Below are 25,613 nucleotides of genomic sequence, written 5' to 3'. Positions count from 1 at the left end.
CCTCCTGTAGTACGAGGCCAGGCCCAGGAAGCTCTTCAGCTGACGCTGGTCGGTGGGGGTGGGCCAGTCTCTGACAGCCGCTACCTTGTCCTCCATGGTGCTGATCCCCTCCTTCCCCACTCGGTGGCCCAAGAAGGACACCTCTCTCCTCATGAAGTGGCACTTCTCGGGGTGGAGCTTCAGACCTGCGGCAGCCACCCTCTCCAGCACACACCGTAGCGCCCCCAGGGCTGACTGGAAGGAGCTGCCATGGGCCAGGATGTCATCGAGGTATACCAGACACTGCTGTCGGGGGATGCCATCCAGCACCCTGTCCATCAAACGCTCAAAAGTAGCTGGAGCGTTGCACAGGCCAAAGCACAGGACCTTGAACTGCCAGTGTCCTCTGTTAGTGGAGAACGCAGTTTTGGCTCTGGCCTCTGGGGAGAGGGGCACCTGCCAGTAGCCACTGCGGAGGTCTAGTGAGGAGAACCAGGAGGACCCCCTAACCAGGTCCAGCGACTCATCGATACGTGGTATGGGGTATGAGTCCTTCCTGGTTACCTCATTCAGCCGCCTGTAGTCCGCACAGAACCTCAGCTTGCCCCCCTTCTTCGGAACCATGACGACTGGCGCCGCCCAGGGGCTGTCTGAGGGCTCAATGAAGTCTGCCCGCTGCATCTCCAACACAGCCTTGTCTGCCGCTTCCTGGCGTGCCAGCGGGATACGGCGGGGACGCATCTTGATAGGTCGAGCATCACCTGTGTCGATCTCATGCTGCACCAGATGAGTCTGACCCACCTCTTCCTCACTCAGCGCAAAGCTGTCTCTGAATTCAAACAGCAACTGCCTCAACCGTTCCTGCTGCTCGGGGTCAAGACCAACACAGTTCCTCCCCCATATCTCCCTCACTGCAGACAGTGTCCTCTCCCCTCCCATCTGGGGTAGCTGGGCTGGGGGGGCGCGGCCCGGGCTCACAGAGGACTGTGTCGTGGAGGTAGCTGGGGGAATGTAACGCAACGCCGTAGGTGACAGGGGGGCTGGGGAAAAGTCACACCCAGATGTGGGGGAGGGGGGGCAGCCATGAGTCTCTGCTAATTTAACTGTTGGAGTAAAGGGTTTGTTGGGTTGAGTGAATGTGACATTAGGGGCCATGGTGACCTCCGGCCCTCCCTGGAAGCTCAGTGTGCCCCTATTTAGGTCTAACTGGCAGCCTGTGCTCCTAAGAAAGTCCAACCCCAGGATACAAGGGTCCTGCACAGCCGCCACCCACACAGGATGACGCACAGTCCTCTGCACGGAGGGGGGCATGTGAGCATATGCCCGCCGAGAGAGGCTCTCAATGTCATTAGCTAGCACCCGTAGAGGCTCTCCAGGCTGCCTGCGTCTATTACTCAGTTCGGAGCGCAGTAGCCCGGGCTGTACACACTGTCCATAGCGCCTCCTCAGTGCTCCCACTAAAGCACCATAATCACGTCTGTCCTCGGGGCTAATCAATATCAAACAGGCCAGAGCTTCATCCGTGAGGCATAAAGCCAACTGCAGTGCCCTATCTTCATCCGACCACCCCCTAAAATGAGCTAACAGTTCAAACTGAGCATGAAAAGCTTCCCAATCCGCCTTACCGGAATACTTCGGGGTCTTAACGGATACGGACGCAGCCGGGAACTGGGCGCCGCCATGTTTGTTTACATCCTGAGCCCCAGATTCCTCGTCCCGCCGCGTCGACGTCACCCCTTCGGTCCGCCCACCAGAATCCGCGCGAAACACAGTCGACGAAGCACTCATGCCCGCTTCAGCCGCCATCACTCTAACGTCCTCCCTCAAGCGGCCTCTGGGCTCCGATGCCCTGGCGATCTCCTCAGCCAGAACCCCCGACGTCCATGCACACGCACCTCCTTGGCCATAATCGTCCCCTACCTCCACCTTCACTTTCGGATTCCCTCGAAGCATCTTCAACCCCCGTTCTCACCTACGGTAGCTAGCCACAGAAGTCAGCTAGCTAGCTGGCTAACTTTTATCAACGTTTTTACTTCTGACACCAATGTAATGACCTGACTAGATCATAAAAGAACAACTGTCCAGACAGAGGATTGAGTTTACGAATGGACGGTTTATTAAACCAACTTTACACAGGCTACTGTTTGGCCGTAGCCCACGCCAAATAAATGAAAGATAACCCACAAGCCAATCGCGACCTTCTCTTGTGAAGCCCAGACATAAAAAGAGAGAGAACAAAGGCTAAACCTGGTCTTAACTTCCAATGCTCCATCCCCCTGCCCAACCCCCCTCCACGCCACTCCGCCAACCGCCAGGATGCCCGGCATCAGAACATTCCAGGCATTCCCGTGATTGGCAGATAGCAGGTTGATTGACATGTCGGACCCCGCGAACACTGGGTACTGGTAGGTACAACACAACCATCTACTAGCCTAACACATAACACACAGCTGTCTGTGCGGGTCGCTACAGTATTGTACAGGCGCTGGCTGCAATAAATCATAAATAAAACGGATAGAATGGACCCTCTTTTTATGAAGCCGAGTGGTGGCCATGGCAACCACATGGGCGAGAGTAACCACGCCTTTTGAGTACTCCTTCGGTCGTCTATGCTAGTTAAAATCCAAGCTCCCTGCCTGTCAGTAATATTTTGAGGCGTGTTAGAGGGGAAAGAAGAGTGCACGAGGTGTAGAAGTAGTTCAGTTACTTAGCTAGTTATTAAACGACCAGTATTAGCCAGCAAACATGGCTAAAGTAAACAGTGGTACTTCCAGTTGCAGAGTCATGGTAATGGCTGGCAAATACTTGACGAACCCCTCACCGGGGCTTATCCCGAGCACAGGTCACCAGCGAATGTTAAAACTTCAGCGACGCTTGGCAAGTTCAAAGGCGGCCGGCCAGGGAGGCAAAACCCCGGCTTTGGCCCAGCAAGAGTTCCCTAACTCTTTCTCAGCCTCTGACCGCTACGTTCTGTCAAAGCGCACATTAATTTATCGGGATGTGAAGGCTTTTCTCAATGAAATTGGTGGAGACCCTCGAGAGGCTCGGTACTGGTTGACCCAATTTCAGAGAGCCAGTTTGGCACAAGCGCCAGCATTTGCAGTGCTCGAGGTAAGTAGCTAGGCTAATGCCAGCGTAACTTGCTAATTTATAGGGAACGAATGAATGAAATGAACTGTCAAAGTGATTTAAGCTAAATAATAATAGCTGTGTACAGCTGTCAGAGAATAGTCTTTATAGTTAGCTACTGCATCAGTCCAACGAGCTTGGCTGTATAGCTCATATGATAACCTATTAAATTACGTATTCTAATTATGGTATAGCTAGCTGTAGTTAGCGTGTGGCTCATAGGCAAAGATGATCTCCTCCGTTTAACGTTCTGCACAATGCTCATGTTCTACACACAAACCTTAGAAAAAATTGCCGCTACCAAAAATCGCCGTAGCTGCATAGCTTTATGGGCATGATGAGTGTAGCGCTTGCATCTAATTCTTCACATTGTGAGAAGGTGACTGTAAATCAAGAACATGGGATAGGTTCACCAGTCACAGACACTTTTAGAGCAGGCGTGGCCAACCCTCCTGAAGAGTTACTGGGTGTGCTGTGTGCAGGCTTTTGTTCTAGCCCTGCCTGATCACTTGATTCTAATCAGCCACTCAGCAGGACCTTGATTACTGAATTGGGTGTGTTAGAGTATATCTGGAATAAAATACTGCAGGACAGGGCCGGTCCTGGCCATTCCGCCACCCTAGGTAACAATATATATACACTGCTCAAAAAAATAAAGGGAACACTAAAATAATACATCCTAGATCTGAATGAATTAAATAATCTTATTAAATACTTTTTTCTTTACATAGTTGAATGTGCTGACAACAAAATCACACAAAAATTATCAATGGAAATCAAATTTATCAACCCATGGAGGTCTGGATTTGGAGTCACCCTCAAAATTAAAGTGGAAAACCATACTACAGGCTGATCCAACTTTGATGTAATGTCCTTAAAACAAGTCAAAATGAGGCTCAGTAGTGTGTGTGGCCTCCACGTGCCTGTATGACCTCCCTACAACGCCTGGGCATGCTCCTGATGAGGTGGCGGATGGTCTCCTGAGGGATCTCCTCCCAGACCTGGACTAAAGCATCCGCCAACTCCTGGACAGTCTGTGGTGCAACGTGGCGTTGGTGGATGGAGCGAGACATGATGTCCCAGATGTGCTCAATTGGATTCAGGTCTGGGGAACGGGCGGGCCAGTCCATAGCATCAATGCCTTCCTCTTGCAGGAACTGCTGACACACTCCAGCCACATGAGGTCTAGCATTGTCTTGCATTAGGAGGAACCCAGGGCCAACCGCACCAGCATATGGTCTCACAAGGGGTCTGAGGATCTCATCTCTGTACCTAATGGCAGTCAGGCTACCTCTGGCGAGCACATGGAGGGCTGTGCGGCCCCCCAAAGAAATGCCACCCCACACCATGACTGACCCACCGCTAAACCGGTCATGCTGGAGGATGTTGCAGGCAGCAGAACGTTCTCCACGGCGTCTCCAGACTCTGTCACGTCTGTCACATGTGCTCAGTGTGAACCTGCTTTCATCTGTGAAGAGCACAGGGCGCCAGTGGCGAATTTGCCAATCTTGGTGTTCTCTGGCAAATGCCAAACGTCCTGCACGGTGTTGGGCTGTAAGCACAACCCCCACCTGTGGACGTCGGGCCCTCATACCACCCTCATGGAGTCTGTTTCTGACCGTTTGAGCAGACACATGCACATTTGTGGCTTGCTGGATGTCATTTTGCAGGGCTCTGGCAGTGCTCCACCTGCTCCTCCTTGCACAAAGGCGGAGGTAGCGGTCCTGCTGCTGGGTTGTTGCCCTCCTACGGCCTCCTCCACATCTCCTGATGTACTGGCCTGTCTCCTGGTAGCGCATCCATGCTCTGGACACTATGCTGACAGACACAGCAAACCTTCTTGCCACAGCTCACATTGATGTGCCATCCTGGATGAGCTGCACTATCTGAGCCACTTGTGTGGGTTATACACTGCTCCAAAAAATAAAGGGAACACTTAAACAACACAATGTAACTCCAAGTCAATCACACTTCTGTGAAATCAAACTGTCCACTTAGGAAGCAACACTGATTGACAATACATTTCACATGCTGTTGTGCAAATGGAATAGACAACAGGTGGAAATTATAGGCAATTAGCAAGACACCCCCAATAAAGGACTGGTTTTGCAGGTGGTGACCACAGACCACTTCTCAGTTCCTATGCTTCCTGGCTGATGTTTTGGTCACTTTTGAATGCTGGCGGTGCTTTCACTCTAGTGGTAGCATGAGACGGAGTCTACAACCCACACAAGTGGCTCAGATAGAGCAGTGTATATATATATATATATATATATATATATATATATATATATATATATATATATATATATATATATATATATATATATATATATATATATATTTGCCTCCCCTACTAGAATTGTCCCAGTAGGCAAAACGACGTTTAAAATATGTATTTTCCAGATGTTGAAGTTACGTTCATTTTCAGTTCTGAATGAAAGGTGAAAATATGTATTTTACGGGTGTTGAAAATACGTATTTTCTGGACGTTGAAATCGGGTTCATTTTCGGTTCTGAATGAAAGTTGAAAATACGTAATTTATAGCTGTCTATGTTTGGGCCAAATCAAGGCTGGTCCAGACCGGACAATATCTGAACCATACATGGATGTCTATGATTGGTTCAGATTAGGTCCGGACTGGAACAAAAACCAACATCCGTGGATGTGGAAATCATGGCCGGTCCAGACAGGACCAAAAAAAGAAGTCCAAAAGATGTTGGCGTCGGTTTGTGCTTACTGGGGTGTAGCCTACCATGTCAGCCCACAATATTTTATGAATGCCCATCCATGTGGTAGGCCCACTGTTTGTAAAATAGGCTGTTGCATTGGCTTTATTAGTCCTGATTCATGTGACTAATCAATTAGGCTATTTAAGCTCTCAATATCAACTTCCAACTTCAGGAGTTATTCTGAGCCTATTTGCAATGTGTTTACACAGCGAGAAATGCAGAAGTATTTTATTTTTCACTATGATCAGCTCATAAAAAATGTATGGATACAAACTTGAAACCACTGATCATGACAATTTAGCCCATGGGATGAAACTCTTGGACAGCAGTTGTGAGTAGCCTGATTGTCCATTCCATATTGTCCATTTCACTTTGACCTGTCCTGTTTTTAAGATATGTTTGTTAACATGTCAGCACATTTTTTATTTGATTGGGCGCCATTTAGGTTAGGCTATTTGATCGGAGAAACCTGCATGATGTCAAAAGTTCCCATCTCATTACATTGTCATACATTTTATCTTCAGATAGGCTTTATCTTTAGGCTACAGAAAAGGCCACATACTATTTCTACCACAGGCTATATATGTTACATGATTTGTGTTAGATGATTTTGGACAGAATGTTGGTGGTGCACCGCACAAATGCGTCTCTCCAACAGCACCCTGGAGAGGCGCACTGGGAATGTACAAGATAAATATTTTGCATCCCTGCCTTTGACAAAGTGGGCACTGCTTATCACAGGGCGGCATCAGCGCTCACCTAAAAAGCCCATATGCCTCTGGTTGAGAGAAATTGTCATTGTTTTTGGGCAAGATTATTTGAGGTTTTATGTGTTGTTGGAGGTGCGTCTTGATCAGTTTAGCTCAGAAAATGCCGCCTAATCCTGCCTAATGAGCGGCCCGGCCCTGCTGCACACCCAGTAGCTCTCATCATGGAAGGTTTTGGGACAGTGCGAGAGCCAGATTATTATTATATAGATTATTTTATATATTAATCAATCAATCTATATATATATATATATATATATATATATATATATATATATACAGTTGAAGTCTGAAGTTTACATACACCTTAGCCAAATACATTTAAACTCAGCTTTTCACAATTCCTGACATTTAATCCTAGTAAAAATTCCCTGTTTTAGGTCAGTTAGGATCACCACTTTATTTTAAGAATTTGAAACGTCAGAATAATAGTAGAGAATGATTTATTTAAGCTTTTATTTCTTTCATCACATTCCCAGTGGGTCAGAAGTTTACATACACTCAATTAGTATCTGGTAGCGTTGCCTTTAAATTGTTTAACTTGGGTGAAACGTTTCGGGTAGCCCTCCACAAGCTTCCCACAATAAATTGGGTGAATTTTGGCCCATTCCTCCAGACAGAGCTGGTGTAACTGAGTCAGGTTTGTAGGCCTCCTTGCTCGCACACGCTTTTTCAGTTCTGCCCACACATTTTCTATAGGATTGAGGTCAGGGCTTTGTGATGGCCACTCCAATACCTTGACTTTGTTGTCCTTAAGCCATTTTGCCACAACTTTGGAAGTATGCTTGGGGTCATTTTCCATTTGGAAGACCCATTTGCGACCAAGCTTTAACTTCCTGACTGATGTCTTGAGATGTTGCTTCAATATATCCACATCATTTTCCTTCCTCATGGTGCCATCTATTTTGTGAAGTGCACCAGTCCCTCCTGCAGCAAAGCACCCCCACAGCATGATGCTGCCATCCCCGTGCTTCACGGTTGGGATAGTGTTCTTTGGCTTGCAAGCAACCCCCTTTTTCCTCCAAACATAACGATGGTCATTATGGTCAAACGGTTCTATTTTTGTTTCATCAGACCAGAGGACATTTCTCCAAAAAGTACGATCTTTGTCCCCATGTGCAGTTGCAAACCGTAGTCTGGCTTTTCTATGGCGGTTTTGGAGCAGTGGCTTCTTCCTTGCTGAGCGGCCTTTCAGGTTATGTCGATATAGGACTCGTTTTACTGTGGATATAGATACATTTGTATCTGTTTCCTCCAGCATCTTCACAAGGTCCTTTGCTGTTGTTCTGGGATTGATTTGCACTTTTCGCACCAAAGGATGGTCATCTCTAGGAGACAAAACGTGTCTCCTTCCTGAGCGGAATGACGGCTGCGTGGTCCGATGGCGTTTATACTTACGTACTATTGTTTGTACAGAGGAACATGGTACCTTCAGGCGTTTGGAAATTGCTCCCAAGGATGAACCAGACTTGTGGAGGTCTACACATTTTTTTCTGAGGTCTTGGCTGATTTCTTTTGATTTTCCCATGATGTCAAGCAAAGAGGCACTGAATTTGAAGGTAGGCCTTGAAATACATCCACAGGTACACCTCCAATTGACTCAAATGATGTCAATTAGCCTATCAGAAGCTTCTAAAGCCATGACATCATTTTCTGGAATTTTCCAAGCTGTTTAAAGGCACAGTCAACTTAGTGTATGTAAACTTCTGACCCACTGGAATTGTGATACAGTGAATTTATAAGTGAAATAATCTGTCTGTAAACAATTGTTGGAAAAATTACTTGTGTCATGCACAAAGTAGATGTCCTAACCTAAGTGTATGTAAACTTCCGACTTCAACTGTATATATATATATATATATATATATATTCAGACAAGCAAACGCTTGGTAATCCTTCTGTGGGAAGATTGCAGACAAATACAAAAAGGAAGAAAGTGGAGCATAAATATGGAGTGGGGGATTGCACAAGCCTTCTGGAAGATCTGGTGAAGGAGAAGATGGTGGATAAAAAGAAAAGTGGAATATGTTTTGAGGGAGTATGGAATGGAGGATCGCTCAGAACTTTTGGAAGAGCTAGAGAAGGAAAGTGAACGTGAAGAGAGTGATGGTGAATTAATCGTGGTGGTAGGTGCAGTGATTACCGCGGAGTGTAGAGGGAAGTGGTGTGGTGAGGAAGGTTGGCGTCAAGTGCAAAAAGAGGGTTTACTTGCTCTTGTAGCTCAGAGATGGAACCTGACGAGAGTATGGATGTAGTACCTGCAGTGAGGACCTCAGTTTGTGCATCATCCCAAGGATTAAAATGATTATTCTGGCCCAGTGGGAGTGAGATTTGTGGAGATAATGGATTTTGGCTGATTCATATGTGGTGTCAGGTTGGGTGGAGAAGAAGTTGGGGACTGTTGAGTTGGTGAGAGTAACTCGGAGTGGACTAGTGATGATTTATTGTCTTTCTTCAGTCAAGAGGGAGTGGGTGCTCCGGATCACATGATTGGGGACAAGAAATGTGACTGTTTTCCTCTCCAGAGCAGGGTGTTGTTGAAAGGAGTGATAACGGGGAGTCATTAAGTGTTGAGAGGGATCAGTTTAAATAGAAGATTCCCGGTGTCTGTGACACCCGCCATTTGGTGCTACGCAGATCCGGAGGAGAGCGTGGGGAAACTGAGAAGATACTGCTGAGTTTTGATGTAGAGTCTTTGCCAGATAAGGTCAAGTTAGAAAGGGTAAGTTATCCCGTGAGAGATTCTGTTCCGAAAATACTACAGTGTTTTAGGTGTCAAGTTTATGGGCATGTTGCAGCAGTGTGTAGGAGGGAGATTCCTTCATGTGAGAAGTGTGCAGGAGGAATGTGTAGTATGGTTGGAGAAAGTTGTGTTTGTGTGTTAGTTGTGGTGGTGCCCATGGGGCTGGAGATCAGAGGTGTCCGGTGAGAAAAGGGCAGGTTGAGGTTCCCAAGGTCAGAGTAGTACAGAAAGTGTCGTATGCCGAAGTAGTAGAGGAAGATGGGTACAGGGTGAGGGATCCTGAGAGGATTCGTGTGAGTAGGCAGAGACCAATAGAGAGTGATGGGAAGAATATGTGCTTCAATAAGGTGGGTTTCTTAGCATTCATTGCCATGGTTGTCAATTGTACTGCAGAAATTGATCGGAAGTCACAGAAAATAGAGGTTGTGGTGGCAGCGGCAGAGAAATACTTGGGATTGCGAGGATTTACCTTTTCCCCAATTTTGTACTACCGTATTAAGAATGTAATGTAGGTAGGCTGTGAATGGCCTCACCCACCAGTACAGTAAGTGGCGGTGTATGTGCCTAAAAGTTGGATGCGATCCGCCAACCAAATCTGAAAGAAGAAGAAACTCTCGTCATGGTTGGCCCCTGATGAGTTTTGATAAATTATTGATATCTAGCACTTGTTCACTGTCATTTGAAATCTATCCTCATGTCAGGTGGACAAATCTGTATTCGAGAACCGAGAGATGGTGCAGAGTCTGGCGTTTGGGCTCTCTTTCCTGCAGCGGATGGACATGAAGCCAGTGGTGGTGATGGGACTGTCACGGCCTGAGGATGACGACGCCCCAGACGGATCTACTTCCAACTCCAGGGCCGATATCGTTCAGCAGTGCCAGACCCTAACGGAGGTCCTACAGCACCACTCAGCCAGTGTCATACCTTTCTTCAGTGCAGAGGCCTTGCTGCTGGTGCAGGATCCACCCCAAGGAAGCAGGTCTCCCCTACCACAGTTACTCTATCCTCCTCCGCATTACGATACTAATCTATTTTTTGTTTAGAGTTATTTTTTAAAGAGTAATAACGGCCGTATGTGTTGTCAGTGCAGGGTCCTCCATTGCAGTGGACAAAGGCCTGCTCCAGTGGAGCCTGGACAGCGGGGCCATCCCCCTGGTGTGCCCTGTGGGGCGGGACACCACGGGCCGCTCGGTGGCCCTGGACTCAGTGGATGTCACGGCCGCCATCTCCAAGATCCTGCAGCCACTCAAAGTCATGTTCCTCAACAGCTGGGGAGGCCTCCGCAACCAGAGTCACAAGGTGGGGGGTTATGGGGTTATTTTGGGGGTTGGGTGGCAGATTGCTAGAATGCACGTGCATTCATAGTACTTGACCTACAGTATGTAGTTAAGGAGCTCGCGCTGTCTTTGTTCTTTGAAAGTAGGCCCGTCATAGTGTTTATTCACAGCAGTCTGTAAATTTCCTGTACATTAGAAGCAGTACATTTACATTTACATTTTAGTCATTTAGCAGACGCTCTTATCCAGAGCGACTTACAGTTAGTGAGTGCATACATTTTCATACTGACCCCCCGTGGGAAACGAACCCACAACCCTGGCGTTGCAAGATCAGGTTATATGCAAGTTTACGCTCTACTACAAAATACATCACAGTTGTGTACTGTATACTAGTTATTTAATTCACAGTATGACTATCAGGGCAATGATAGTTACGAAAACAGATAGGCTATAATCTGTGGGAAAAGGACTCCAGTATATTCACAGTTGTTATATACAGTACGCCAGTGGATAGGAAAAGACTCTTGAAATTGGCTTGACAAAATGAGCAACTGTCATAGCCAGAGGCCTCGAGTCAAAACTTCAATGTACAGAAGGATATTTACAACCATCTAAATGATACACATCATAATCCAATGTAGCCTCTGCACTGCCGAAAAGTCTTCAGTCATGAATCCAGAGCCTGAATCAGTTTAAAATAGTTCAGGGTGACTTGAACGCCAAAACATAATCTTGTCATAATATTGACACCGATATTAATATAATATTAATTAATATTAAGCTCCATCACATTGTTTTTTCTATTGAAATGCCAGATTGAGAATTTGGAACAAAGACCGGATAGGATGCAGTAGCCTACAGTTAGATATGGAGGATACCATGGATAGAAGATGGATGGAGAGCAAATTAATGTACATTTAATGTAAATTAATGATTGAGGGGAATTTACAAAAAATCTAATTCTGAAAAATATAATACTTTTATGATTGACATAAAATCAAAGACTCTTTCATCACCAAGGCTTGCATGATGTAAAATGAAATACAATTTTATAATATAAAACTTTAACAAAATAAACATTTAATGTCAACACACCATGTTGCAACAGGCTCAAACATCTTACAATGGTACACAAATGCAGTCAAACAAATAATATGCAACTGTAAACTGCAGTATAATAATACATGGACCTAAGCAAACACACACAATAGTTCATATGCATATGTATTCTATACACACATGAATATCCTTCACAAGATTAAGTCCTCTGAACTGTACTATATCTGCAATGGGAACTGTTGAGCAAAACACTGTTTTTGCATATACAGTAATACTATTCTTATAATACAATAATAAAATGTCCACACAAGAAAATGTTAAGCACAAACCCAAAAAGGCCACAAAAGTGCATAAAACTTCAGTTGGAAGCCACTGGTAGGGAAGGGCTACGGTGTAGGAGCTGGGATGGACCACTGCTTTGCCTCGCTCCTAACCTCAGAGATCTACATGATTAACTTTTAGTGGAGGGCACTCACTACCTCTGGAGTAGATATCCGGGATGTTCGCTCTCACATCACACACACGAACACACTCAAACAGAGTCAAATGCACATCGACACACACGGTCACCATCCGAGTTTCACACACAAAGGTTGGGAGAGATGATGAAATGACATTGACACTTCCTGACTTCCAACACTTAACAAATTATCTTCTAGTAGCGGCGTGACACCGGTAGATAGATCTCTAACCAGCTAAGTGTTGGTACCTGTTGGAAAGACTCACTCGCACCCTATCTAGGTCATAGAAGTCTTGTGCACTCACAAGAGACATCTAGGTCCCTCCCAATGACTAGTATCAGAGAAACAATACCATTTAAAAAAACACTGAAATGATAGTCGGCATTCAAAACAAATAAAACACTGGTTAAGTGTCTGTGGCATGTGTTGTGATCGGCGGCGATCACTATTCTTGTGCAAAGCGCACCATATGCGTTGCAGTACATGTAAGGTTCGCTTGCTATTCTCATATCATATAGCTAGCTAGTGATCTTAAATGATCTGGAAAAAATACATGTGCAAGTTGAAAATAAAGAAGTTCCCGGTTCTTAATGGAGAATTTTGCTTTTTTACAACCAAATCCATATATATCTTTTTTTTACAATGCCATGTTATGGAAGGATACAGATACTTTTTTTTGGAATTTCACTTGTTTTTGAAAAACGTAAGCCAACCAGTGAGTCACCTCCTCATCCTCGCTGTGCAGCACGGGGGCTCTGAAAACATGAACAAATGCCCCATAAACACCCAAATACGTCATTTTAGAAACGGAAATGCTCTCAGTATAGTGATGCTGGTCTTTAGATGTTGTACACATGAAATTGTCATTCCGAACATTATCCGCAACGTTATATTCCATTTTATTGTGACTCGAGCAATACCTCTCCGTCCATTCTAGCAGCAGGCTACCGAAGAATGGAACAGATGGATAGGGGAAACAGCTCGTCGCACAAAATGGAATATAACGTTGCGGATAAAGTTTGGAATGAAAAGGATGTATTTGGCCGTTTTTTTGAGCATTTGTTCATGAGCCCCAGTACTGCACAACGACGATGAGGAAGCGACTCACCGGCTGGGGTAAGCTTTAAAAAAACAAGTGAAATCGCAAAAAAAGTGTGTGCATCCTTCTATAATATATCATTTACATAAAAAATTGAGATTTGGTTGTAAAAAAGCAAAAAACTCCTTTAAAAACAGCTCGTCTCATCGACGTTTGTCTGACATTCCTTAACAACCACCCACCCACCATACTTGGGTTCAAGTTGCTGAAATAAAGCATGCAAAGCTTGTTTCAAACATTAGCTTACGTCAGGGATGGGCAACTTTTATTGGGGTGGGGGCCACAAAAAAATCGGAGGGGCCGCAGTTGCTCGAGGGTCTGTGTACCCACATCCATAACCCCCTCCCCGGCAAGCAAAACTTTTAGCAGCCCCCCTCTTTACAGTTTTAGAGTTAATTTAGTGTAATTCTATATATTTTGCCATGGGGCCGAGAGAAGATTTTGCAATTTTATAAATAATTTCATGCAACTCTAATCATTTTGCCATGGGGTGGAGAGGAAAATGTGCTGTTTTACAGCTAATGTCCTGCAATTCTAACATAGTGTGTAGAGAAATGTTATTTTATTTATTTGTTAGTGTTTTTGTAATTCTTAGCCCCTTTTTCTCTCCAATTTCGTGATTACGATCTTGTCTCATTGCTGCAACTCCCCAACGGGCTTGGGAGAGGCAAAGGTCGAGTCATGCGTCCTCCGAAACATGACCCGCCAAACCGCGCTTCTTAACACCCGCTCGCTTAACCCGGAAGCCAGCTGCACCAATGTGTCGGAGGAAACACCGTTCAACTGACGACCGAAGTCAGCCTGCAGGCGCCCGGCCTGCCACAAGGAGTCGCTAGAGCGCGATGAGCCAAGTAAAGCCCCCCCTGGCCAAACCCTCACGAACCACAGGCTGTATTGACGCCGCAACACTGCGATGCAGTGCCTTAGACCGCTGCGCCACTCGGGAGGCCAGAGAAATGTTATCTGAGTGAGACTTACTACCAAAATCAATGGGGCCCCCCTGCCGTTCGACTAACCTACCAATCAAATTTTTTTATGACATGGATAGGCTAATTGAGTGACTATCAGGTATTTTGCTATTCTAACTCGCAACAGTAAGTTGAGACCCCGACTGAGTCCCCCCCCCAAAAAAATTTAATAAGGGGGAAATTGATCCGAGGGCCTTCAAAAAGCGGGGCCGCTGGCCGCCAGTTGCCCATCCCTGGCTTACAAGCTAAATCCTAGGGTAAAAGCGCTAATCCAATCAAATATATCTACTTGTGGAACATTTTGCAATAAACATTTTCTATAATGTTTATAGTGTTATTATGACACCTGTTTTTCATCGATTGTTTTCTTGCATTCCCCTTTCAGATGGTCATCTCCAATACAGGCTAAAGCAGATTGGTTTCATTCTACAGAGAGACAGAGACAGACTAAACTCTTTAAGGCCACAAAATGATTTCCGTCTTTCCTTCAGAGACTGTTTGACAGGCTCTGTAAAGGACTGACCGAACTGTCTCTCTCCGTCCCCCTCTCTTCCTCCCACCCCATCCTTTCTCTATCATCCCAGACCATAGCGCCCCCTTGTGGGGTGGCCTGTAGGCTTAGGGGGGGGTGGGGTTGTTGGTGGGGAATTAATGGGGGAGCCTATTTATTTACAGTAGCCTATTTACTCCCAATCAAAGAACAGGCCTAACACCTGCCTGCTCTCCAGTATAGACAACTACAGGTAACTGCCAAAATAAAGAAAACTCCAACATAAAGTGTCTTAATAGGACACTGGGTCGTCACGATGTGCCAGAACAGCTTCAGTGCACCTTGGCATTAATTCTACAAGTGTCTGGAACTCTATTGGAGGGATACAACACCATTCTTTCATGAGAAATTCCATAATATGGTGTTTTGTTGATGGTGGTGGAAAACACTGTCAGGTGCCGCTACAGAATCTCCCATAAGTGTTCAATTGGGTTGAGATCTGGTGACTGAGATGGCCATGGCATATGGTTTATGGTTTCATGCTCATCCAACCTAAAGTGACCACTCGTGCCCTGTGGATGGGGGTATTGACATCCTGGAAGAGACCACTCCCATCAGGATAAAAATGCTTCACCATAGGTTGAAGGTGATCACACAGAATAGCTGGCTGTGTCTTTATTGGTGTTTACCTTGCCCTCAAGGGGTTGTGTGGATCTAAACCATGCCAGGAAAATGCACCCCACACCATAACAGAGCCGCCAGAACCCTCATTTACTTAAATGTTTCCTTTTATTTTGTCAGTTACCTGTATATCACAAGTAGAATTTGTTTAGAACTCTTATGTTGTTTTGTTGCTTTCATTTACTTCCTTGTCAAGCTTGTTCACATTTTATTAAATCAAAATCCCCCCCTCTGTTTCTGTCCCACTCTCCTCTCCACATCTCAGGTGCTGGATTTAGTGTCTCTGCCCGGTGATCTTCCCGGCCTGTCGGGGGCACCATGGCTGAGCTTGGCCGAGCGTCGGAGGGTGGGCACCATCGCCCAGCTCCTGAACCAGCTGCCCTGCGAGTCCTCTGCAGTTATCACCTCCGCCAACACGCTGCTCACCGAGCTGTTCAGCCACAAGGGTGAGGGAGATCTGTATGTGTGTGTGACCCCTCACCGACTAACCCCTATGTCTGACCTGTGCTCTCTACACACTCACTCAATCTCTGCACCTGTCACTGCTGCTGTTGATAGCACATGTGGCTCACCTTTCATGTTGCTAAGCAGAGTTCGGGGCCCCTTAAGGCAGACATAGGCATTATGCAACTTCAGTCCTCTGGAGCCACAGTCTCTGCTCGCTCCCTTTCTGCTGGTTCCCTTTTATCTCCCAGGGGCCTTAAGTATCAAACATCTCAGAGTAGGAGTGCTGATCTAGGATCAGGTCCTCCCTGTCCATATAATCGTATTCATTATGCTCCGAGATGCTTCATACATACGGCCCCTGGTGTCCCAGTTCTTAATCACTCACTGAATTGAAGGAAAGAACAGACACCAGCAGTCACTGTGGCCCTCGAGGTGTAGTAGACCACAGGAGGTTGGTGGCACCTTAATTGTGGAGGATGGGCTCGCGGTAATGGCTAGAGCGGAATCAGTGGAATAGTATCAAATACGTCAAACACATAGTTTGATGCCATTCCTCCCCTCAGCAGCCTCCACTGTAGTAGACTGAATGCCCATGCATGCAGCTCATGTTGTGCATGGTATCTGTGTGTATCTGTGACACCTGAAATCCAATCCAGGGTCATGTTAAGGTCCTAGGATGTGTATTTTGAGAAGTGACCTTAGCACGGCAGAGGTTTTAAAGATGCACTCATTGACCTGCAGGTGGCTCCATTTCTTTATCATATAACACAGAGATGTACACTACCGGTCAAAAGTTTTAGAACGCCTACTCATTCTAGGGTTTTTCTTTATTTTTACTATTTTCTACATTGTAGAATTATAGTGAAGACATCAAAACTATGAAATAACACATATGGAATCATGTAGTAACCAAAAAAGTGTTAAACAAATCAAAATATATTTTATACTTGAGATTCTTCAAATAGCCACCCTTTGCCTTGATGACAGCTTTGCACACTCTTGGCATTCACTCAACCAGCTTCACCTGGAATGCTTTTCCAACAGTCTTGAAAGAGTTCCCACATATGCTGAGCACTTGTTGGCTGCTTTTCCTTCACTCTGTGGTCCGATTCATCCCAAACCATCTCAATTTGGTTGAGGTCGGGGGATTGTGGAGGCCAGGTCATCTGATGGAGCACTCCATCACTCTCCCTCTTGGTAAAATAGCCCTTACACAGCCTGGAGGTGTGTTGGGTCATTGTCCTGTTGAAAAACAAATGATAGTCCCACTAAGCCCAAACCAGATGGGATGGCGTCTCGCTGCAGAATGCTGTGGTAGCCATGCTGGTTAAGTGTGCAATGAATTCTAAATAAATCACAGACAGTGTCACCAGCAAAGCACCCCCACACCATAACACCTCCTCCTCCATGCTTTACGGTGGGAAATAGTCACAACACAACTGATTGGCTCAAATGCATTAAGAAGCAAAGAAATTCCACAAATTAACTTTTAAGAAGGCACACCTGTTAATTGAAATGCATTCCAGGTGACTATCTCATGAAGCTGGTTGAGAGAATGCCAAGAGTGTGCAAAACTGTCATCAAGGCAAAGGGTGGCTATTTGAAGAATCTCAAATATAAAATATATTTTGATTTGTTTAACACTTTTTTTTGGTTACTACATGATTCCATATGTGTTATTTCATAGTTTTGATGTCTTCACTATTATTCTACAATGTAGAAAATAGTACAAATAAAGAAAAACCCTTGAATGAGTAGGTGTTCTGAAACTTTTGTCCGGTAGTGTAATGTGAGTCATTGCATGCAAAGTCTACACGACAGGTGATCCTTTACTGACCTAAGCGTTTAGATTTATCCCATAGCGTACACTCAACGTACTGAAACAAGGAAATGACAGAGGCCTCAACAATCCTTGGTTAATTCGCGTTTCAAGCCAGTTCACCTTGTATAGTGGGATGTGTGCTTGCTGATTTGACATGCTTTGTGTACCCAATTGTTCATTTTCACCACATATGTTTTCATAGGTTCTGGTACCCTGTTCAAGAATGGAGACCCCATTCACAAGTGAGCATTTCAGTCTCTTCTCTGTTAGCTTGCAATTTGGCCTTCAACTTGGATGTGTTGTTCATTGTGAGCGGAAACGTCCTAACTTGAGACATGCGTGTTTTAACCTGCCGATTGCGAAAAATCTTCCATTGACATCAATGTAAGAGTTTTGGGAAATGTAGGAACAGTTAGGCTACTTGCTCATGCCATTTATTTCTAACATTATATCACTTAGTTTCCTCATTAAACCTTTCGTATCACCCCCTATCGGCCCCCTAACAATAATTGAACCTGTCACAGTGATAGCTCTGGAACAATACGTCTAGGGAGACGAGTATCTGTTTGCACAGCACAGGTGGTATTTTCCACTTCTAATCGCACAAAGTACTCCCTCATGACAAGCCCAATAATAAAACGTAATGAAAAATAAACTTTTAGGAGTAAAAGTTGTACAATCTGTAAGGGATATATTTTCTCTCGTCAGTGGAGATGGCCGTCGTGCTATCTGATGTAAAACAATGACATTACAATGTTGGGAGTTGTTGGCTGTTTTTACAATGTTCTAGAGCCTTGACCTTCAGTGACTCGGAAAGCTGGCACTGTTGTGGCTCGCTAGCCATTTAATTTTCATGCACATTTGGAACTTCATAAATACTGATCCTACAACCACAACTCCTTAACTAGATGTAGAATTAGCAAGTTCAGACTTGCGCAGGAAGAAAACATCAAAATCAACTACAGATTTATAGTTTTTGATAAGCTACATTTTGACACTTGAGTCTTTTGTGCACTGCATGTGTGCAATTAGAATTGGAAAAAGTCACCTTTCCCATGCCTGTCAACCCATTGACTTGAATTAATTCACTTTGAGACAGGTGATTGTGTGCCTGTCATCCCAAGGGTGTTGTCATAGGGAGTGTCTCTATTAAAAGTGATGCAAAGATAATCACAACTAATGTGTGGAATGACTGTCTCTCTATCCTTTTGTTTGGCCAGGTACAGCACTCTGGATGACATAGACCTAGACCGTCTACTGGCCCTGATAAACAAGTCATTTGAGAAGAACCTGAGGGAGGATTACATTGAGTCACTCAAAGGACGCCTCCACTCCATCTACCTCTCTGAAGGGTAGCCACACACACATACACACACACACACACACACACACACACACGTGGCATCCTTTTTTCCATTCTCGACCCTTTTCCCGAAGTGTAAACTCGTACAATCCGCTCTCATAGATTTTAAACAAATGTTTAGACTGTTGTGAGGAATATGGTGGTGGAAGGAAACTCTCTCCAGCCATGCTTGCACCAACCCAATGCATTTCAATGCATGTGAGGGAGTGAACAAGTTCACACTAGTAGAGAATGTGAACCTAGCCTGTGTCTCAAACAAACCACAACATGGAATGCTGTATCACCTGCAGGTACAGTGCGGCAGCCATCATCACCAGTGAGCCTGTGAGCAGCGGTACGCCCTACCTGGACAAGTTTGTGGTGAGCAGCAGCAAACAGGGCGAGGGCACCAGCCAGATCCTGTGGGAGTGCATCAGACAGGACCTGGGCAAGCTCTTCTGGAGGTCCCGCGCCATCAACCGCATCAACCCCTGGTGAGAAGAACATGACACTGCACAATTGACACAAGAAAAATGACTTTTGGCTGTTTTGGCCCAACATAATGGCTGAAGTATCAGATGCCATGCATCTTTCTCAAGTCAAGTCGAGAGTATCTAGGAGATTTTCTTCACAATTCTGCCGGGCAATTTATTTAACCTTTTTTTTTTTTTCACTACAAAAAAAGATCATGCATCTCTTTGTTGTTTTACTGCGAATGAAAAATAAAAGTCAAGGTCTGCCGCCTGTCTTTCTAGTGTGTGTGGTTGTTTTGGATACTAGTTGTCCCTGCCTTAACCAGCCCCTGGATCTAGACGCACTGCTGTGTACAGGGTTGTCTCTCTTTTTTTGAATATTTTTCTTTACTTATTTTCTCCACCTGTCCTCAGGTACTTCAAGCATTGCGACGGAAGCTTCGTCAATGGCAGCTGGATTGTCTTTTGGTTCGGCCTCTCAGACATCAGGGAGTCCTACCAGCTCGTAGAGTACGCTAAACGCATTCCAGACTCCTTCCACGGTCCGATAATGGGGGGGAGCCCCCCAGCAGCCACCCCAGGATCCTGAATTAACTCTGCCAACATTCCTCCTCCAAGCCTAAATAAAGGGTTGCAGAACACCAAGCTAAAATAAGCAGTTCCTCCCATTGACAAACTGTTTTGTAATAAGTTTGGTGTGGTATTACTTGTTTTGAGAGCTTGGTGGCTTGGAGCAGTAGGTCATTGTTAGTTTGGGGTGCCAGGGAGCATCTTGGGTTAGACGGCGGTGGTTAGATTTGGATCTGGCAGAATTTGCAGTCAGCCTGCCTTCAGCACTCTGTGGCTGCTGAAGGTTTGTTTGGTGGAAAAGGTTGTGAATTTTGTCTGAATTCATCCCCCTCATGTAGTTGATTTCACTACTGTGCTTGGGCCAAATCCGAAATTGAGGTACAGTGGGGAGAACAAGTATTTGATACACTGCCGATTTTGCAGGTTTTCCTACTTACAAAGCATGTAGAGGTCTGTAATTTTTATCATAGGTACTCTTCAACTGTGAGAGACAGAATCTTAAACAAATATCAAGAAAATCACATTGCATGATTTTTAAGTAATTAATTTGCATTTTATTGCATGACATAAGTATTTGATCACCTACCAACCAGTAAGAATTCCGGCTCTCACAGACCTGTTAGTTTTTCTTTAAGAAGCCCTCCTGTTCTCCACTCATTACCTGTATTAACTGCACCTGTTTGAACTCGTTACCTTTATAAAAGACACATGTCCACACACTCAATCAAACAGACTCCAACCTCTCCACAATGGCCAAGACCAGAGAGCTGTGTAAGGACATCAGGGATAAAATTGTAGACCTGCACAAGGCTGGGATGGGCTACAGGACAATAGGCAAGCAGCTTGGTGAGAAGGCAACAACTGTTGGCGCAATTATTAGAAAATGGAAGAAGTTCAAGATGACGGTCAATCACCCTCAGTCTGGGGCTCCATGCAAGATCTCACCTCGTGGGGCATCAATGATCATGAGGAAGGTGAGGGATCAGCCCAGAACTACACGGCAGGACCTGGTCAATGACCTGAAGAGAGCTGGGACCACAGTCTCAAAGAAAACCATTAGTAACACACTACGCCGTCATGGATTAAAATCCTGCAGCGCACGCAAGGTCCCCTTGTTCAAGCCAGCGCATGTCCAGGCCCGTCTGAAGTTTGCCAATGACCATCTGGATGATCCAGAGGAGGAATGGGAGAAGGTCATGTGGTCTGATGAGACAAAAATAGAGCTTTTTGGTCTAAACTCCACTCGCCGTGTTTGGAGGAAGAAGAAGGATGAGTACAACCCCAAGAACACCATCCCAACCGTGAAACATGGAGGTGGAAACATCATTCTTTGGGGATGCTTTTCTGCGAAGGGGACAGGAAGACTGCACTGTATTGAGGGGAGGATGGATGGGGCCATGTATCGTGAGATCTTGGCCAACAACCTCCTTCCCTCAGTAAGAGCATTGAAGATGGGTCGTGGCTGGGTCTTCCAGCATGACATCGACCCGAAACACACAGCTAGGGCAACTAAGGAGTGGCTCCGTAAGAAGCATCTCAAGGTCCTGGAGTGGCCTAGCCAGTCTCCAGACCTGAACCCAATAGAAAATCTTTGGAGGGAGCTGAATGTCTGTATTGCCCAGCGACAGCCCCGAAACCTGAAGGATCTGGAGAAGGTCTGTATGGAGGAGTGGGCCAAAATCCCTGCTGCAGTGTGTGCAAACCTGTTCAAGACCTACAGGAAACGTATGATCTCTGTAATTGCAAACAAAATTTTCTGACCCAGTGTCCTATTAAGACACTTTATGTTGAAGTTTCCTTTATTTTGGCAGTTACCTGTAGTTGTCTATACTGGAGAGCAGGCAGGTGTTAGGCCTGTTCTTTGATTGATGTATCAAATACTTATGTCATGCAATAAAATGCAAATTCATTACTTAAAATCATACAATGTGATTTTCTGGATTTTTGTTTTAGATTCCGTCTCTCACAGTTGAAGTGTACCTATGATAAAAATTACATTACACCTCTACATGCTTTGTAAGTAGGAAAACCTGCAAAATCGGCAGTGTATCAAATACTTGTTCTCCCCACTGTACATGCTCGTAACTCACACTCTATGTGCACCTTGCATTGATGTCAATGGGGGATATGTGAGCATTGCAGGCAGATCTGAAGTTATGATTTGGCCCTTAGAAAGCCCGTAAGCAAAATCTAATTTCAGAAATACATGATGAGGGATTAATGTATTCTGGAGTTTAGAGTGGTTTCCCTTTTTCATCTTGGAGTTTTTTTTTGGAACATTTCAGAAAAACTTTTCAAATACTAACATTTCAAGATGGTGCTTTAAGAGATTTGGGCCAATGTTTACATTTCAAAAGGTATTTCTTCAGTGTATATCCAGCATCCGGTCACTTTCATGCTGGGTTAACCACAGTGGTCAATGCCAGTGTAATTTTTTGTAACACTTTTGTCTTAACTCTGCAACGAATGTGAAGTTTACATTTTTATGTGAAAAAATGTTACTTGAATCTTAACAAGAATTTTAAATGGACTCTGAATGCTGGTTTTTGAGTTCCGGTATTCCATTCAAGGACCAAGGCAATATTACAAATGCAGCTAGCCTTTTACATGGCTGACCTCAACTGTTAAATGCACAAAAGATTGCCAATAAAATTAACTGACTTAAAACGGGTATGATTTTAGTCATCTGGGGGACAAAAAACTGTTATTGATTTCATACATAGATGATTTCATACATTCTGAAGGTTTACAACATGCATATTTTGAACAATAGTTGAAATGGGTAAAAATGATATGAGCCATTGTTCAACAAGTTATTTTACATGGAATGAAAGTTTACATTTTGACACACAGACCTACTGTGGATTATGTCTGGAATTCCATGAATGCCTTAAATTCACTGCAACAATCCAATGGAGCATGGAAGGTTGAGTGGGTGTATGGGCATTTGTGTTGGTGGTTTGGGGTCTGTTGGCAGGAAAACAAAGCTTTGTTAGTGTGTTTGAAGATTTCGGAGGTAGAAAAAACTATTGCTATGATGCTTAGGTGGATACAGTTTAAGACTGGTCAAGCTGCTCAGGTAGATATGGGCAAAAACAAATGTTGCTATTTGCATTTTGCAATGCATGACATTATTTTGAATTAATAAATTATTTCATCTTCAAATAATGTTGATCTGTCATTTTCCTTGGCTGAAATCTTTTTTTTTTTTTTGCAGACCCTTCTCAGTACATGATGGGTAGAGTTTTGACATGACAATTACACCTGACCTGCTCCAGTCAAAACTCCCTATTATGTGTAAACACTAATGTAAAAAACGAACACCTAGTCTATAACTGCCAAACACAAAATGGGTTGTCTGATGAAAAACCCAGATGTCTGACATCTTTTGGTTATGAAGCCTTATATATTTGGTGTAAGCAGAGCAGACACATTAGTAGTTATAAGTACGCATAACTGATTCATTAATACATTTTCACCAAACAACTTCACCACTCTTTAATTAGAGTGGAATAGAACTTAATGTTTTCCAGAGGAAACTTCAGTTGTAGCAAGTCCGATAACGTAAAGATACTGAGTATACAAAACATTAAGAACACCTGCCCTCTTCATGACATATACTGACTAGGTGAAAGCTATGATCCCTTATTGATGTCACTTGTTAAATCCACTTCAGTCAGTATAGATGAAGGGGAGGAGACAGGTTAAAGAAGGATGTTTAAGCTTTGATACAATTGAGACGGATTGTGTATGTGTGCCATTCAGAGGTTGAATGGGCAAGACAAAAAATTTAGTAGGCCTGCGGGCAGTAGCCCTGCTTCTCGTGCGCTCCCTCAACATTAACAGGACAGAGAAACCAGAAATGCTCACTGCTCACATGGAGCACTCTAAACAAAAGACAATGAAAAAAATTACAACATTTGTAAATGATGGTTGTGAAATAAACCACAACTTGTTTCTCACAAGTGTAGCAGGTTGTGAACACTGCAAACAACTTTCCACTCCGAGAATGAGAACGGTAAATTACTGTAATTAATAGATTCATTAACATAAATTAATGTAACCAAATGATGGGGATTACCTGTACATTTAATCCTTGTTCACACTGCAGGCCATGGTCACAGATACCTTTAAAAAGAATGGGCCTCAAGATTTTGTCATGGTATTTCTGTGCATTCAAATTGCCATAGATAAAATGCAATTGTATTCATTGTCCGTAGCTTATGACTGCCCATACCATAACCCCACCACCACCATGGGGCACTCTGTTCACAACGTTGTCATCAGCAAACTGCTCTCAAACTGCTCTCAAACACGACGCCATACACGTGGTCTGCGGTTGTAGTTCCCTGTAGCTCAGTTGGTAGAGCATGGCGCTTGCAACGCCAGGGTTGTGAGTTTGTTTCCCACGAGGGGCCAGTATGAAAAAATTTATGTACTCACTAACTGTAAGTGGCTCTGGATAAGAGCGTCTGCTAAATGACTAAAATGTAAATGTAAAATGTGAGGCTGGTTGGACGTACTGCCAAATTCTCTAAAACGATGTTGGAGGTGGCTTATGGTAGAGAAATTAACATTCAAATCTGGCAACAGCTCTGGTGGACCTTCCTGCAGTCAACATGCCAATTGCACGCTCCCTCAAAACTTGAGACATCTGTGGCATTGTGTTCTGTGAGAAAAGTGCACATTTTAGAGTGGCCTTTTCTCGTCCCCAGCACAAGGTTCACCTGTGTAATGATAATGCTGTTTAATCAGCTTCTTGAGATGCCACACCTGTCAGGTGGATGGATGATCTTGGCAAAGGAAAAATGCTCACTAACAGGGATGTAAACAAATGTGCACATATAAGCTTTTTGTGCATTTGGAACATTTCTGGGATCTTTTATTTCAGCACATGAAACATGGGAGAGAAAGGATAAGAGAGGCCCACTTGGCGGAAAATCTGTCTCCCTCCAGCAGGTGGTGTTTTTTTGTTGTTTCACCCACCAAGCAAGGTTTTTTTTATGGTGGTCAATGAGAGTGTCAAATTTGGCCAACAAAAAAAGGTTTTTGGTATTTTATTAGGATCCCTATTAGCTGTTGCAAAAGCAGCAGCTACTCTTCCTGGGGTCCACACAAAACATGAAACATGACATAATACAGAACAATAATAGACAATAACAGCTCAAGGACAGAACTACATCACGTCTTCTTTTTTTCTAAAGGCACACGTAGCCTACATATCAATACATACACACAAACTACCTAGGTCAAATAGGGGAGAGGCGTTGTGCCATGAGGTGTTGCTTTATCTGTTTTATCAGGTTTGCTGTTCATTTGAGCAATATGAGATGGAACGGAGTTCCATGTGATAATGGCTCTATATAATACTGTACGCTTTCTTGAATTTGTTCTGGATTCGGGGACTGTGAAAAGACCCCTGGTGGCATGTCTGGTGGGGTAAGTGTGTGTGTCAGAGCTGTGTGTAAATTGACTATACAAACAATTTGGGATTTTCAACACATCAATGTTTCTTATAAAAAGAAGAAGTGATGCAGTCAGTCTCTCCTCAATTCTTAGCCAAGAGAGACTGG

The 25,613-nt window shown here is 44.4% G+C and overlaps 1 protein-coding gene across 1 annotated transcript; it reads left to right on the top strand.

The window, feature by feature from the left end:
- The first annotated feature begins 2,623 nt into the window (after positions 1-2,623).
- Positions 2,624-20,144, top strand: LOC311100462 (N-acetylglutamate synthase, mitochondrial-like). The gene is made up of 8 exons (XM_084141382.1): positions 2,624-3,090; positions 10,053-10,330; positions 10,437-10,650; positions 15,652-15,832; positions 17,858-17,897; positions 18,876-19,007; positions 19,309-19,491; positions 19,885-20,144. The coding sequence occupies exons 1-8, from the start codon at positions 2,725-2,727 to the stop codon at positions 20,057-20,059; spliced, it is 1,569 nt and encodes a 522-aa protein (XP_083997508.1). The 5' UTR covers positions 2,624-2,724; the 3' UTR covers positions 20,060-20,144.
- The last annotated feature ends 5,469 nt before the right edge of the window (positions 20,145-25,613 follow it).

Source organism: Coregonus lavaretus (assembly GCF_964263955.1).
Source record: "Coregonus lavaretus genome assembly, chromosome: 2".
NCBI lineage: Eukaryota > Metazoa > Chordata > Actinopteri > Salmoniformes > Salmonidae > Coregonus > Coregonus lavaretus.
The sequence above is the reverse complement of the archived record's forward strand: the minus strand, read 5'-3'. Positions and strand labels throughout refer to the sequence as shown.

What these genes read in the sequence shown, in the direction of transcription:
- LOC311100462 (XM_084141382.1), top strand. Translation starts at nt 2,725, where the DNA reads ATGGCTAAAGTAAACAGTGGTACTTCCAGTTGCAGAGTCATGGTAATG. An exon ending in CAGCATTTGCAGTGCTCGAG is followed by an intron (nt 3,091 to 10,052) that starts GTAAGTAGCTAG and finishes TCCTCATGTCAG; the next exon opens with GTGGACAAATCTGTATTCGA. An exon ending in TCCGCAACCAGAGTCACAAG is followed by an intron (nt 10,651 to 15,651) that starts GTGGGGGGTTAT and finishes TCCACATCTCAG; the next exon opens with GTGCTGGATTTAGTGTCTCT.